This window comes from Salvia hispanica, chromosome 4 (assembly GCF_023119035.1).
Source record: "Salvia hispanica cultivar TCC Black 2014 chromosome 4, UniMelb_Shisp_WGS_1.0, whole genome shotgun sequence".
Classification (NCBI taxonomy): domain Eukaryota; kingdom Viridiplantae; phylum Streptophyta; class Magnoliopsida; order Lamiales; family Lamiaceae; genus Salvia; species Salvia hispanica.
This window is the reverse complement of record NC_062968.1, coordinates 55,003,369-55,019,345: the sequence shown is the minus strand read 5'-3', so window position 1 is coordinate 55,019,345 and position 15,977 is coordinate 55,003,369. Positions and strand designations below refer to the sequence as shown.

Below are 15,977 nucleotides of genomic sequence, written 5' to 3'. Positions count from 1 at the left end.
TTTATGTATCTTCAACGGATAGGGGCTAAAAATGTGTTTGGCCAAACTTATTATGGATGAATTGTGCATGTGAGCATGTGCAAGACGATTGTGGCGAACTAGTTCAATAAAATATTACTAGTATCTAATGATGCTCTAATTAATTAGTGTTGAGTAGTTGTCAATGTTGGTTTTACCTAATCTTCAAACTCTATTATTACTATTGCTAGTATTATAAAATTGGTTTTACCTCTATTAATTTATTAGAGGGCAATGAGCATGCCTCCAAGAAAACTCAACCAATCATTTTATGTTCACACGATTTTATAAAATTAAAAAATAAAAAATAATATGCAATAGGCAATAGCAATATTTTTTTGTTTAAAATTAAATTACAATTGAGTTCAATTAAATGTGACATTGTTGGACATTATTTATCATCATATATTCAAGAATACATAATTGAATATAAATAAAGCAAGATCTTCGAAAATCATGTATTTCACGTAAAACCATAAACATAATAGGATCGAAACATACCTTGACGATCCATAGCGGAAGCGATTGGGGAAGACAGAGAACTTCCTCGGAATTTCTTTGGTGTAGTAGCACAACTCCAACTCCAAGGATTTGTTTCTCTCTCTTTCCCTCGTTTATGTGTTCTCTGTAATAGTGTGTGATTTGATGGGATCACCACACTTGTATTTTTAGGCAGAGAGAGGACAAACCCTAATAATCAAAACCCTAAAAGCCCTTTCCATCAAAGAGGCCCAAAATAATTAGTAAATACATTTCTAATTGACCAAGAATATAATCTTTCGTCTATTAATATTACTAATTGATCACAATCAATTCTAATCAAATCTTAATAATATATATGCACGTTTCTTTTACTTGATGGCCAAGGGAATGAATATTCATTCCATAAAAAGATTATGCAATCAATCTTTTCCATTTATTGGCAATCAATCGGCGCGCGCGCGCGCGCGCGCACACACACACACACACATATATATATATAGGGAGATGATCAAAATAAGTATGTGTTTAAATCCAGAAATGCAGCCCAAATGTTAGCCCTAAGATTAGATGATCTAATGGTCAATAATTAACCAAAAATACGGAAGGTCATAATTAAGCAGTTTTAGGTCATATTATAATATTTGAGATTAATGTCATGTTAAGATCATTTTAGGTCATGCTTTATTAGCATGACCTAAAAATAAACTAACTATGACCTAAAAATGCCCTACATATGATATGGTTCTGCGTTTCTGCATTTAAATCTGGTTTTCATAGATCAAAACCCTAGTTAATTAATTAGGGTAAAAATATGTCTTGTACCAAATATATGTATTATACTAAAATCCAATTCTATTTAAAATTCTATCATGTCACATATGTGAGACATAAAACTTACCGACATTATTCTGAAATAACTTTGAAAAAAGAATGAAAACTAAACGGGGCCTATTTTCTAGCACCTTCACCAAAATATAAACGAAACAAACCAACTAATTATTAATAAGAGTAAAGGCTAAAATTGGTCCTAAACATATGGTCATTTTACCTTTTTGGTCCTAAATATTATCTTTTGGATTTTTTGGTCCTGCACATATGAAAATTTGATCATTTTGGTCCTCCGTCAATATTTCCGTTAAAAACTAACGGTCAACGGGTTTAATCCCGATTTTGACCAATTAAAGATGTAATTTTGATTACTTATTCTATAATTATATTCTTAATTATTTTAATAAATTACTATCATATAAGTATGGTAATTTAATAAACCCACGCTTTTCCCCCACCGCTGTGCCGACGATTGAGTTCCAGCCGCACAACCGCCACCACCCGCCCTTCCCTGCAGCGGCTCCAACCCTAACAATTCCCCGTCTCCGCCACCGATCTCCTCCTACTACTACCCCTCTGCGCCCTTAGCCACAGCCTCTCCGCGCCGCCCTCCAACGTCAGCCACCACCACACTTCCCCAATCTCCTCCTCCTCCTTCTACAGCGCCCCCACCAGCCCCACTGCTGCCATCCCCTTCCTCTGGGAATCCACCCCCGGCACCCCCAAATCCAACTACGGCGACGCCGATCAAGACCTCGACGACGCCAACTTCGCCTTCGACTTCAGCGGCCACCTCCCCTCTGCCCCCTCCCCGCCGATGAGCTCTTCCACGCCGGCAAAATCAAGCCCCTCAAACCCCCTCCCCGCCACCTCAACTTCCTCTCCAATTCCCCCACCAAATCCTACCCCAAATCCCCACGCTCGTCGCGGAAGAACATATTCTCCCCCGCCACAAATCCAGAGACGACGTCGACCCCTTCGCCGCTGCAATCGAACACACCACCAAACAAACCACCGCCGCCGACAGAAGAGGGAGTAAGTAATTTATTAAAAGTTTAATTTAGTCAAAATCGGGATTAAACCCGTTGACCGTTAGTTTTAACGGAAATATTGACGGGAGGACCAATTTAGTCAAAATCCGATTTGAAATGTGAAGGACCAAAATGATCAAATTTCCATATGTTCAGGACCAAAAAATCCAAAAATAATGTTTAGGACCAAAAAGGTAAAATGACCATATGTTCAGGACCAATTTTGGCCTTTACTCTATTAATAAAAACAGAATGAAGTTAATACATATGAAAAGCAAAAAAAGTAGAATAATGGATTTTTATCCTAGCTCGTAAAATTTATGGAATGGTTAACGAACAAATAACAATTGGGTTGTTAGATATTTGTTAGCCTTCAAAAATCTTATTCTCTAGCAAAAAAGGGATAAAATGAAATTTATGTTGAATTAAATATTGTATGCGTCCAGATTAAATGAGATTATATATATGTTTGTTGCCAAAATTATTAAGGGTTTTTGGCTTTTTAAACCAAAACCTTTACCCGAATTCCGGTTTTTTCCATGACTATGAGATTTGTTTTTAAAACCACGAACTTCCATTTCGTTAGGATTTTCCCAACCGACCCGAATAACACATTTCTGGTAGAGAAGTTGTCGAAAAAATGACATGGACGCCGGATATAGGACCCTAAAACGACGTCGTTTTAAGACTCAATCACATTTAAACATTACCCAACTCACCTAAAATCGAATTCAGCCAGCCAATTAAACCCTAAAATCGAATTCCGGCATCTTCGTTCATCCGCTCACTTCGAAATCAGGCGTCTTCGTTCTATCTCAGGTAGGTAGGTGAGGAGGTCGCTTTTGGGCGTCCTCGTTTTGGGCGTGCCGTGCGGATGTCCTGGCAGTGGGCGACCTGGCCGTTAATGACAAATAGGATTAAAATTGACACGTAGACAACCCGGATTTCGCCGTTGACCCGCCAGGGAAAAATCCTAACGAAATGAAAGTTCGTGGTTTTAAAAACAAATCTCATAGTTCATGGCAAAAACCGGAATTCGGGGAAAGGTTTTGGTTTAAAAAGCCAAAAACCCAATTATTAAATATGAACGCGTTGATAATTGAAGCATGTGAGCATGTGATTGACTTTGAGTTTGGCGTAGCAGTTCAATTAAATACGGAGTATGATTAATCTCTAATTTACTAATGCTGATGAGCTGGTTGTCGGCAATTTCTTAGAAATTTATATAGGATGATAGGGCAATTGACAATTCAAATCATGTGATGTGAGTATAATAAAATATGATTAGTCTCCAATTAATAAATGTTGATGACTTGGTTGTCCACACTGTTTTATATATTTCCGATTAGGCACCAAAAACATATTTTGTTCATTCAACCTAGCTAATCTCAAACTTAATCTCTATTACTTCTGCTACTATTTGTGAATTAGTCCAAAACGCACCGTGAGGCTGCCACGCGTCATCGGCCGCCGCCAGTCGTCACCGCCGTCGCACAACCATAGTATTAGTAGCTGCCGCCTGCAGGTAAGTCGCTCTTTTCAGTCTTTTATTGCCTAAATTTTAATGAAAATGAATTTTAAATAATCATGTATTGAATATTATTGGAGGTATGATCTCATGAGGATTAGGCCTGGGTATTCGGTCGGTTCGGTTAATAACCGAACCGACATGTCGGTTAACCGACAAAAAAATTGAACCTAAAAAATAACCGGAACCGGTACCGAAAAAATCGGTTAGTTCGGTTATAACCGGTCGGTTAATCGGTTCTTGAAATAAAACCGAAATCAAAATCAAAATAATCACATGTAAACTAATTGGGGTTTTAGTTGGTGGATTACATAACCCGGGGTACAAAATTTTCAAGCTTAGGCAACCATCACTCATCATAATTTATAACAATTTCTTCTTCTATCATTAGTTTCATGTCCGATGGGGGACAAATCCATTTCCACGTTTGCTTCTCCTATTCTAACTCTCATCTTAAGTTTCTAGTTGATAGTTGATGTAGGCATGTAAATTGTAGAAATTAGCAAATGAAGTTATATGTGTTTGAAATTACATTAAGTTCCTTATCGTCATTTATAAGTATTTATTGTTGTATAATATAACTTTCAAATATTCAAACTTCAAAAGATAGTTTAAGAATTTAAGAAATGCTATAAAAATGAAAGATTAATAATTTAATATGTATACAATCACAATAAAATGAAAGTTATGTAGAGACACAATAAAAATGAATAGGCTAAAGAGAGACACTTACTATTCCAACATTGATTTTTAAAGAAACAGAATAAGAGACTTCTTGTTATAAATATTGATAGACTAAATTTAAATTAATGTAACACTGCTATTTAATATTATGGGCCATTCTTAATTCTTAATAAGGATTTTGGCGTATTTCTCATATCTGGGATGATTAATTGTCCCACTTCAATATCAAATTTATTTATGATATTTAAGTATTTTTATAGTATTTAATATTATTATTTATATTTTTGGTTTATTCGGTTTTTTTTTCGGTTATCGGTTATAACCGATAACCGAATTATATTTTAAATGAAAACCGGTACCGAACCGAAACCGATAATTTTCGGTTATCGGTTAACCGATAACCGACCGGTTTCGGTTCGGTTCTCGGTTAACCGAATAACCGAGAACCGTTTACCCACCCCTAATGAGGATAGGTGCGAGAATTTTTGTTATTAAGTTGATTATTGTTGAATTCTTAATTATAATAGTATCGTTGTTTTTAAAGCTAGAATACACATTTAGGCCTCATTTCTACTTTCCATCATTATTTTGGTAAGTTCTTATACAATATTTTGTTTTAATTAGTTGTTTACCTAGAGATTTGGACAACTATGCTTGATTTATTTTTTAAAAAATTAAGATTTTTGCTTACCTAGTCATATTATATTAAAGTATTAATTTTATTAATAATAAGATAGCCATGGAAGCACCAATATTTGAAGAGCCAAAATCAAGAGGGCGAAGTGCCTCGTGCATACTTCTCGACTCTTGAGGTCTGGCCCAAGTCATCACTAAATAGTGTTGATTTATTATTCGTTGAAAATTTTGCAAAATATAGGTACTTTAAACATACACTGATAAACATGTAGAAATTTGAATACGTGGGATTTCACTTTTATAAGAAAAATATGATATTGTTGGTTTCCTAATACACGAACCGAATTTTTTATTTAAGCAAATAGGATATTCATGCTTTCCATATAGTAATTTTTTAAAGTAGAAGGAGATATTTGTTCAATACTCCTTCCCCTCTACACCAACTTTCTTCTCCTTATGCACTCTTCAAGAAATATATTTTGACACAATTCTTCATTTGATTCTGATTCTAAAAATCTTTTCTTTTTCAACTATCGAAATATTGATCCGTCCGACATTTGCATTTTTGAAGTCCATTTTTTTAGCTTGATTTTGGAGACCGTAGACTCCAAAATCTTTTCTAATTCACTCAGCCTTGTCATTTCTTCACCGGAATCATCTCTATGATCCAACTCATGTTGAATTTTCTAGCAACAAAATATAGCTTTCTTTTTTCACTTGAGTTTGATTCCAACTCTTCTCCACATATATACATATATATCGATATGGCAATCATCTTCAAGTATCGTTGTGGAATCCTCATAGTATCATAACCCAACTCTTCTTCACTTAGAGCAACCAAATCCTCATAGTATCGTTGTGACTTTCTATTTCGTCCAACAATAACAACTCATAGCCAGAATTATATCACTTTCAATCAAATCTTCTAGTTTTGCCACTTATTTCGTCTCTATGTTGCACTCCTCTGTCGTTGGTTGTTGGTGAAGAGGGCTTCTTCCTCGTAATGCTTCAAAGCTTTAGACGCTTGTTCGTCCAAAGTCGTCTCACAATTATAACATATTTCAACAGTCGTCTCTGCATCACTATATTTATTGCATTCCTAATTAATTAATGTTGATGAGTTGGTTGCCAGCTGGCACTGTATGTATAGATTTTGTTCAGCTAACCTTAAACTATCTCTATTACTTACTAGATTGCTCCAAAACACCTCCCGCTCGTCGTCACCGTCGGCTGCCACACAACCATAGTAGCTGCCACTTGCCAGCCGTGCAGGTAAGTCCCGCTCTTTTCAGTCTTCATTGTTCTTAATTTTATTTTTACTGAATTTGAAATAATCGTATGTTAATACTCCCTCCGTCCCTAAAAATTGGTCACCTATTACCTTTTACGCCCGTCCCTAAAAATTTGTCACCTTTCACTTTTACCATTTTTGGTTATAGACCCCATATTCCACTAACTTATTCTCACTCACATTTTATTATAAAACTAACATATAAAAATAGGACTCACATGCCACCAATCTTTTCAACCCACTTTCTATTACATTTCTTAAAACTCGTGCCGGATCAAATGGTGACTAATTATGGGGGACGGAGGGAGTATTAAAGATTATTTCGGTATAAACATATTAGTATAGGTGCAAGAACTTTGGTAATTCAGTTAGATTATTATTATTTTTATTATTATTGTTTTTTTTAATACTAGTAATTGGTGTTAATGATAGTCATTAAATGATGATACTGATGCATGGTTAAAAATCAACGGTTCAACCTTGAATCGGATCATCGGCCAATTGATATTGATACATACCAAATAAGAGAACGGAATTAATACAAACCAAATAAGAGAATTCGTCCCAAAAGACTAGCCTATTAGGAATGATAACCCATTTAGTCTATATACTCCACACCAGTTGTTCTCACAACCGATGTGGAAATTGAGTCTATAACATTCGACCCTCCTTTAAGGGCCAATGTCCTCGTTGGTTATGGCCATGTTGGTACATTTCAAATAGGAGAACTCATCCCAAAAAACTAGTCTCTTAGGAGAGAAAGTTCATTTGGTCTATATACTCCACACTAGTTGTTCTTACCACCGATGTGGAAATTGAGTCTGTAACATCAATCCTGTCTCAAAACTATTTTGTCCGGTTCCCATTCTGGTTCAGAAAATTCTTGGCCCATGAATAGCCGGTTTAGTTATTACGATCTCTAAAGTACTATCATAACTGAATATTTTAGTCCAAATCATATCGAGACTAAATCTATGAATTACGGCTACCACTGTCGTCGTGACCGAAATGAAGCTGACGCTTCTCCATCTAACCAAATTGTTTTTTTTTTTTTTTTTTTTTTTTTTTTTTTTTTCCATCTAACCAAATTGTTATCATGGGAGAATATCTTCTTTACCACTAGTACTCTTGCGTCTTCTTCGTTATTTCCTTGTGATTCTGGAACCTTCATTTGAGCTTGATTTGACTCCTTTTACCCAAAAACTTCTCCCAAAACACCAAACTCAAGACACTTCTCTTACAAATTCTGGTAAATCCAATGCAACTAGGTTCAAGTTCATCTCAATTTCTCCTCAATGAGCATCATTTTGGAAAAAAGATATTCATGCAATATTCTAGATAATTTTCCAAGCCGGTGGAGATATTTGTTCAAAATGTTGATCTTCTCTATAAGTTGCACCCGAATCTTCTCCATTGATTCATTCATTTTTTCGTTTTATATAGCATAATTTTCCGACCCTTGAGAAAAGGTTGTGTTGCCGAATTCATTAAATTAAGAAAAAATATAAATTCAATTATATTAATTCTAAAAAAGATCTGAATGTATTTCCCACAAAGAATAAAACTGTAGTAGTGTAATGGGAGTGTTATATTCCTAACTCATATCTTAATTGCTAACTACAACTAAATAATAGCCATTAGATATTCAAATTAAGGGCTTAGATCATTAATCCCTAAATGTCAATACGATCAACTAAAAACGTCAATAAGGCCATAGGAATAATTCTAAAAAATATCAATAGGGGTATTAATGTCAATTAATTACATGTTTAATTATAACTAACTTTTAAAAGAAATCCCAAAACTTTAAATTCATATAAAATATATTAAATTAAAGATAATTTCATAAGGATTCCAACGATATCATACATGCATATGTTCCGACGTCAAAATTTGAAAAAAAATTCGAAATTTTTTAATTTTTTCGTACAAGCAGAAATGTCAACATAGTACTATATAAAATATGTCAATATAATACATGTAGAATGTCAATATAAGCAATGGGTTAACATTCTTAAAGCATTGTGTTGGCATTCTCAAAGCATTGTGTTGATATTTTCGGAACACTATATTGACATTTTCATCCAAAACCCTAATTTGGAGTTTTTTTTATCTTTTTCGATTTAATTAATAAAAACGAAAATTACACGTGACAAATTGTAGACCACACATTTTCTAAAATCCTATGGCTTTAAATTAGTTGTAGTTAGCAATTAAATGATAAGTTAACAATTGATCACTCCCCTGTAGCGTAACTTATCTAAATCCAACCATTGGATTGATTTCCAGGATAAATCAAGAGGAGATAATTTAAGGAAGGAAAAAAAAACATAAATGACGGATGCTATAATTTCAGAAGTGGTGGGGAGAATTGCAACTATCTTAGAAGATAAGATTTGGTATGAAGTCAATTTGGTCAGAGGCGTGAAGGACGAGCTTCTTTTTCTTTCCAAGAAGCTCAAGACGATCCGAGAGGTGTTGGATGATGCAGAAAAGAGAGGAGTGAAAGATAATAGCGTCAAAAGTTGGTTGAAGAAGCTCGAAGCTACAGCCTATGAGATGGACGATATTTTGGATGAATGGAACTATTCTCTTCTCAAAGATAAGATGGAAGGTTCAGCTGAGCCCGAGCCTACTAAGCAAAAGATAGGATGCTCCTTCATCAGATCTTCTTGTTTATGTTTCAAGAAAGTTTCTGTCCGTCGTGATATTGCCAAGAAAATAGAAACTGTGAAAGCTATGCTTGAACAGATTTACAAAGAGAGAAATGAATTTAATTTTGTCATCTCATCGTCCGCAACTGATCCAGTGCCCACACCTTGGCGAGTGCAATCCACACATTTTGTCGACTTGACGAAGGTGCATGGGGAGGATATACATAAGAAAAAAGAAGACATAGTGAGGAAACTAATGCTCAATGGTGGTGACACCCAAATCTTGTCTATTGTTGGAACTGGGGGACTTGGGAAAACAACTCTCGCCAAACTTGTTTATAATGATAAACGAGTGAAGGATTGTTTTGAACTAAGGATATGGATTTGTGTTTCTGATCCATTTGACGTGGCTAGGATTGCAATAGGAATTGTTAACGAAGTGGGAATAGAAACGATTCCTCCAAACTCCAACCAATTGTCACTGGTATTAAAAAAGCTAGAAGCATCCATTTCAGGAAAAAGGTTTCTTCTGATACTTGATGATGTTTGGACAGAAGACAACACCAGGTGGGAGCCTTTGAAAATAAGTCTCCAATGTGGTGCATCAGGTAGTAAAATTCTGGTGACAACGAGAAAGGAAACAGTAGCTAAGATGTTCCGTACCTTAGACGATGATATGTATCACCCAAATAAGCTTAGTGAAGAAGAATGTTGGTCTTTATTGCGTGACACGTCTCTTCCAGGAAAGAGTGATGAGGAATGTGGAAAGTTTGAGGTTTTTGGCAAGAAAATAGCTAGCAAGTGTAATGGATTGCCCCTTGCTGCAATTGTTTTGGGAACACTTTTGCAGTTCAAGGATTTGGATGGATGGAAACATATAGAGAAGAGTGAAATATGGCAATTGAAAAAGGTAGAAGTAGAGCTTTTTCCTCATTTGGTTTTAAGCTACAATGAACTGTCTCCAACTTTCAAGCGTTGCTTTTCATATTGTGCCGTCTATCCTAAAGATCACCGAATTCATGCGGAGACTCTGATAGAAGAGTGGATGGCGCAAGGTTATTTGCCCTGTGTTCGGGGAACTGGTACAGTGGAACTCGAAGGGCGAGAGTACTTGGAGAATTTAGCAATGCGTTGTTTGTTTCAAGACATTGAAAAAAACAAGTCAGGGGAGCATATAGAATGGTGTAAAATGCATGATATAGTACATGATTTTGCTCGATTTCTTAGGAATAATGATGACAAGGTGAGAAGTTGTCAAGTTTGTGATTCTTCATTGGTTTCTCATGTCCAAGAATATCGAAGTCTATCGTGGTCCTACGGACCTCCTGTCGATGGAAGGGACAAAAGTTGTCAAGTTTGTGATTGCATGAAAAGTCTAAGGGTGTTAAGAATTAAGAGAATTAACAGTCTTATTCCAGTAGGAATAGAAACGTTAATTCACTTGAGATGGTTGGATTGTAGTTGGACTATATTGTCAAAGGATGACTTTGAAATCATATGTAGGCTTTATTTCTTGCAAACTCTTCTCTTATCATATTGCAAGCTAACAGAAATTCCACGAGAAATTGAGAATTTGGTTGAGTTAAGGCGACTTAATTTAAGTGGGAATAAAGAATTAAAAGAGTTACCAAAGAGCATGTGTAAATTGGTTGAATTGCAATCTCTTTTCTTAGAAGACTGTTCTCTAGAAGTGATTCCACAACAAATTGGGAATTTGGTGCAGTTAAGACGACTTGACTTAAGTTGGAATGAAGAATTAAAGGAGTTACCAGAGAGCATGTGTAAATTGGTTGAATTGCGAACTCTAGACTTATCATGGTGCTCTCTAGAAGTGATTCCGCAACAAATTGGGAATTTGGATCAGTTAAGACGACTTGACTTAAGTTCGAATAAAAGATTGAAGGAGTTACCAGAGAGCATGTGTAAATTGGTTGAATTGCGAACTCTAGACTTATCACGGTGCTCTCTAGAAGTGATTCCACAACAAATTGGGAATTTGGTGCAGTTAAGAGAACTCGACTTAAGTTGGAATGGAGAACTAAAGGAGTTACCAGAGAGCATGTGTAGTTTGGTTGAATTGCAAATCTTGAGGATTGCATACATTGATATCGACTATTTGCCAGAAGGATTAGGTGAGTTGAGTAATCTTTGTACACTGGGACTGAGCAAGTTCAAAGTAGGAAGTCAATACAACAAGTTGGGATTACTGAAAAAATTATACCTTTGTTTTACTGAATCTCTAGATCTGGAAATCTACTGGAGTAGTATGAGTGAAATGGTGGAATTGGTAGAGGAAGCTCGACAAGCACAACTAGATACAGTCCTTAATCTCGAATCTCTCCGTATATGTTTCAAGAATGAGATGAATGAGACAGAGCAGTCATCATCATCAATGTGGATGGAGCTACTTGAAGCTCTCGTGCCCCATTACAACTTGGAGACACTGTCAATCTATGATTATAAGGGGCTCCAGGCTTGCGCATTTGATGTCATCACCCCTCAACTCTATAAAATATATTCATCCTACTGATTTGAATGAGGTGTCATCATTGCCGGCTATGGGGAAACTACCTTTCTTGGAAGTTCTCTATATTAGAGGAGCGAAGCGATTGATGTTTGTTGGACGAGAGTTTTTAGGAATAGAATATTCATGTAGTGAAGTTGTTGCATTTCCTAAACTCGATTATCTGTCGTTTGAGCAGTGCTCCGAATGGGAGGAGTGGGAGGACATAATGGAGGAAGAAGAAGATTATGCGGCCATCTCCCTCATGCCATGTCTCACTGAGTCGACTATCGAATCATGTGAGCGTTTGAAGAAGCTGCCGCATCGCCTGCTGGGTAAGGTCTCCTTGTCTTTTATGTCGATGGATATCAGTGGTTCATCAGAGCTAGTAAAAACATACAGAGCGGATAAGGAAGGTTCAGCTTGGAGATCCATATCCCAATATAATCCCTGACTTCATCTTCGCCTATAGGTCTAATGCAAAATATTTATGTCTTTCTCTTTGTTTTACTTTTTTTGAGATTGAATTTGGGATTGTGATTAAATTTTTATTAGACGGATACTCTTTTTCCTTCATGGTGTTTTTTCCTTTGGGTTTTTTTGCCATGAAGGTTTTAATGAGGTCTGGCCTTGAGTGAACGTTTTGTGTTCTCCATGGTTTAGGTTTTGTTTTTAAATTGTGTTGCTGCTGTATCAGACATCCCTTTCATTCATAAGGCATTGCCTATTTATACTTACACTACGAGATAAAACTACTTAACCCAAAGAGAAGTGGATGCTACCCATTTACATACGTTCCTTTTCTAAACATGATATAAAATTACTCTGACACGTTCAGGACGTGTGTGCGGTTTGGCTTCAGACAGAAAAGGTCTGATACAGCTGTTAAGACTAGCCTATTACAAATCCAAAAAGATCTCCAGAAACTAATTGAGAAATGCACGCCATTTATGATTGATGGGCTACTAGGAAGGATTATATTGCTAATTCATAATTTAATTACTAAGTACAATTAAATAATAGTCATTAGATATTTATATTAAGGGCTTAGATCATCAATCTCTAAATGTCAATAAGATCAACGAAAAACTCAATAAGACCATAGGATTAATTCCAAAAAAATATCAATAGGAATATTAATGTCAATTAACTACATGCTTAGTTATAACTAACTTTTAAAAGAAATCCCAAAACTATAAATTCATATAACATATATCAAATTAAACATAATTTCATAAGAATTCCAACGATATCCTACATGCATATGTTCAAGAATTTTGGCTGTTCAATTGCTTATCATTGCTGTTTTCTTATAGTAATTACTAATTAGTGTTGATCCATTCAATCTGAAACCAATTGTTCAAACTTCAATCGGGCCGGTCAACCCTGGCTCGAAACCATTGACCAAGGTGTTGGACAAATGTCAACTATTTTATCCACTTATTTTTCATCCGTGAATCGTCGATTAGCCAGTTAATTAGGTCTCTAAATTACTTAAGGCTATATTCCAAATCATATCGAAACAAAAAATTATCTATCTTTATGATAGTATAATCTTAACATTGACTTGATATCTATCTTTATAAGTAATCCATATCCAAAGATTAACATTGACTTGATATCTATCTTTATGATAGTATAATCTTAAAATTTGTTGGACATTCCACCAACCAACTCTATTATTACTACTTCTTTAATACTATCATAATTATATTTTGTTTGACTCAATCAAACTTTTTATAGGCAATGATAGACCCATTCACTTTAATCGTGAAAATCTACAATGAATTCAATTTCGTTCATAAACAAAAGCAGTTCATTGGTTCGACTCGCGTAGTGACATAGACAATAACATTTTTTATATTATTAGTATTAGTATTATCTATTTATTTATACTCTACTAATTAATGGTGATAGCGTTGAAGAATTACATGTGGGCATGTGGTTGAATTTGATTTAGGCTAGTTGAACAATATAAGTATAATTAATGTCTAATGATGCTCAAATTAATTAATGTTGATGAGTTGCATGTTCCCAGCTGCCATTGTAATTTGTATAATAAATTTTCAAAGTAGATGGCAGAGTCCTTATTTAGTCAGCCGTTAAACTTCAATGCGGATTTCCTACACTCCTACTCCTTTCTACTCTAATTTTTCTAACGCTACGATTTTATCTAAAAAAAAAGCAGCTCCAAAATCGTATGTCATCGTCGTCACTGTCCGCCGTCACACAACCATAGTAGCTGCCACTTGCCGGCCGTGCAGGTATGTCGCTCTATTTGCTCTTTAATTTTAAGTCTTTAGTGTTCTTAATTTTATTTGTACTGAAAGTTCAAATAATCATGTTTTAATATTAATGATTTATATTTAGAGGCTTAGAGCCTTAGGTATAACCAGTGTTTTAAAAATTAGACCGGACCGACTGGTTTGACCGAGAACCGTAAACCGGTTTTCTAGTTTTTAAAATTTTTGTTAAATTTGAGTTTGGTAGGGGTTGAACTCATGACCTATGAGTCAAGAGACCAACATCACTACCACTCCACCACTTGTACTTGAATGAAATATTAGAAGCATTAATTTTTGTTATGCATTAAACCTGTAAATTTTTGTCCACACAAATTAATAATTTGTGTTTAATTTTATACTTTTAAATAATTATTATTAGTTGTGATATGCTTAATATTAACTATCCCTCACTAAATTTTACTTTTATTTGTATAATGTATATAAATAATAGATTTTACCTAAGATTTAATATTGTAGTATATATATTATTAACATAGTTTATTACTCCATATTTAATAAATAATACTCCAAACTTATTAATAAATCATGTTTAATTTATGTATTAACTAATAATACTAATATAGTATATATTTATCCAAATTAACTAAAAATTCATGTTTATTTTTATATATTGTCTATAATATTATTTCACCACATAAACATTTTTGAATTAATATAAATTTTATTTATTTATATATGAAAAATATTGTACTTTTTTAGTTATTCTAATTAATAATTTATGTATTTAGTTATTATTTAAATTTTGTCATTCACTTATTTTAAATACTTTTCACATTTAATTTATATACAAAGTTTAATAGTATATGTTTTTGTTATATATTACTACCTCCGTCCACGAAAATTTGTCCCAGTTTTCTATTTCCGTCCGTCCCCCAAAATTTGTCCCATTTCACTTTTACCATTTTTGGTAGTGGACCCCATATTCCACTATCTCATTCCTACTCACATTTTATTATAAAACTAATATATAAAAGTAGGACCCGCAATCCACTAACTTTTTCAACCCACTTTTCATTACATTTCTTTAAAACCCGTGCCTGGTCAAATCGGGACGAATTTTCGTGGACGGAGGTAGTACTAATTATAATTTATCACTCATTAAATTTAATATACTCCCTCCGTCCCGGAGTATTAGACTCACTTCTTTTGGGCACATGATTTAAGGAATTGATATTTAAATAGTTAAAGTGGAGAGAGTAAAGTATGAGAGAGGGAAAAATTAGGGGAGAGAAGAGAGAAAAAGTAGGTGGAGAATAAAATAAGATAGATGTTTTTTGCTAAAAAAGGAAACGAGTCTAATATGTTGGGACATCCCAAAAAGGAAAGTTGGTCTAATACCTTGGGACGGAGGGAGTACTTTGTAAGGATATATTTAATTATATATATATTTGCAAGGTAAAACGGTTCGACCAGTGATTGAACCGGTCGAACCGGTTGAATCGTGAACCAGTAGCCTCACCGGTTCACCGGACGATCCGGTTTTTAAAACATTGGGTATAACCATATGAGTATAAGTGCCAGAATTTTGGTTATTAGATTGCTTATTTTCGTTGTTTTGCATAGTAATTAATGCTGAATAATTCAATTATAATAGTACTACTATTTATATGATGATAGTGATGCATGGTAAAAACTGAAACCAATATCTTTTTCAGTCCTAAATTGCTCCAATTTGCTTCTCGTTGTTTAGTTTGATATTTAGGGACAATTTGATCGAGAACATAATAAGACAAAATATAATTAGAACATATATTTTATTAAGTTATTTTAGTTCAGATAACTCCAAAATAGAGGACAATTTGATAATTAAGTATCGTTTGATTGATGGTAGTGATTCATTGCTGAACCAAAACGAATTATCCGGCCAGATCCAACACTGGTTCGGAACTGTTGATGGTCATTTCGGGCTAAGCCTGAAATCACTAACTAGCCAGTCCACCAATTTCAACATATTTTGACATATTCTTCATTTGTGTCTATTTCTCTAAACTCCAAAATCTTTTATACTTCACCCA

At 34.6% G+C, this 15,977-nt stretch overlaps 1 protein-coding gene across 4 annotated transcripts; it reads left to right on the top strand.

Moving 5' to 3' along the window:
• The first annotated feature begins 3,747 nt into the window (after positions 1-3,747).
• Positions 3,748-13,916, top strand: LOC125219746 (putative disease resistance protein RGA3). Of its 4 annotated transcripts, XM_048121793.1 has the most exons (4): positions 3,748-3,885; positions 6,401-6,480; positions 8,789-11,285; positions 11,397-11,683. In XM_048121793.1, the coding sequence occupies exons 3-4, from the start codon at positions 8,834-8,836 to the stop codon at positions 11,681-11,683; spliced, it is 2,739 nt and encodes a 912-aa protein (XP_047977750.1). In that variant the 5' UTR covers positions 3,748-3,885; positions 6,401-6,480; positions 8,789-8,833. The 4 variants fall into 4 exon arrangements, 3 of the variants coding, with proteins under 3 accessions (XP_047977750.1, XP_047977748.1, XP_047977749.1); XR_007176204.1 differs by lacking the exons at positions 8,789-11,285; positions 11,397-11,683 and adding an exon at positions 13,845-13,916; XM_048121791.1 differs by having other exon boundaries at positions 8,789-11,683.
• The last annotated feature ends 2,061 nt before the right edge of the window (positions 13,917-15,977 follow it).

Coding starts and splice junctions, on each gene's coding strand:
- LOC125219746 (XM_048121791.1), top strand. CDS start 8,834: ATGACGGATGCTATAATTTCAGAAGTGGTGGGGAGAATTGCAACTATC.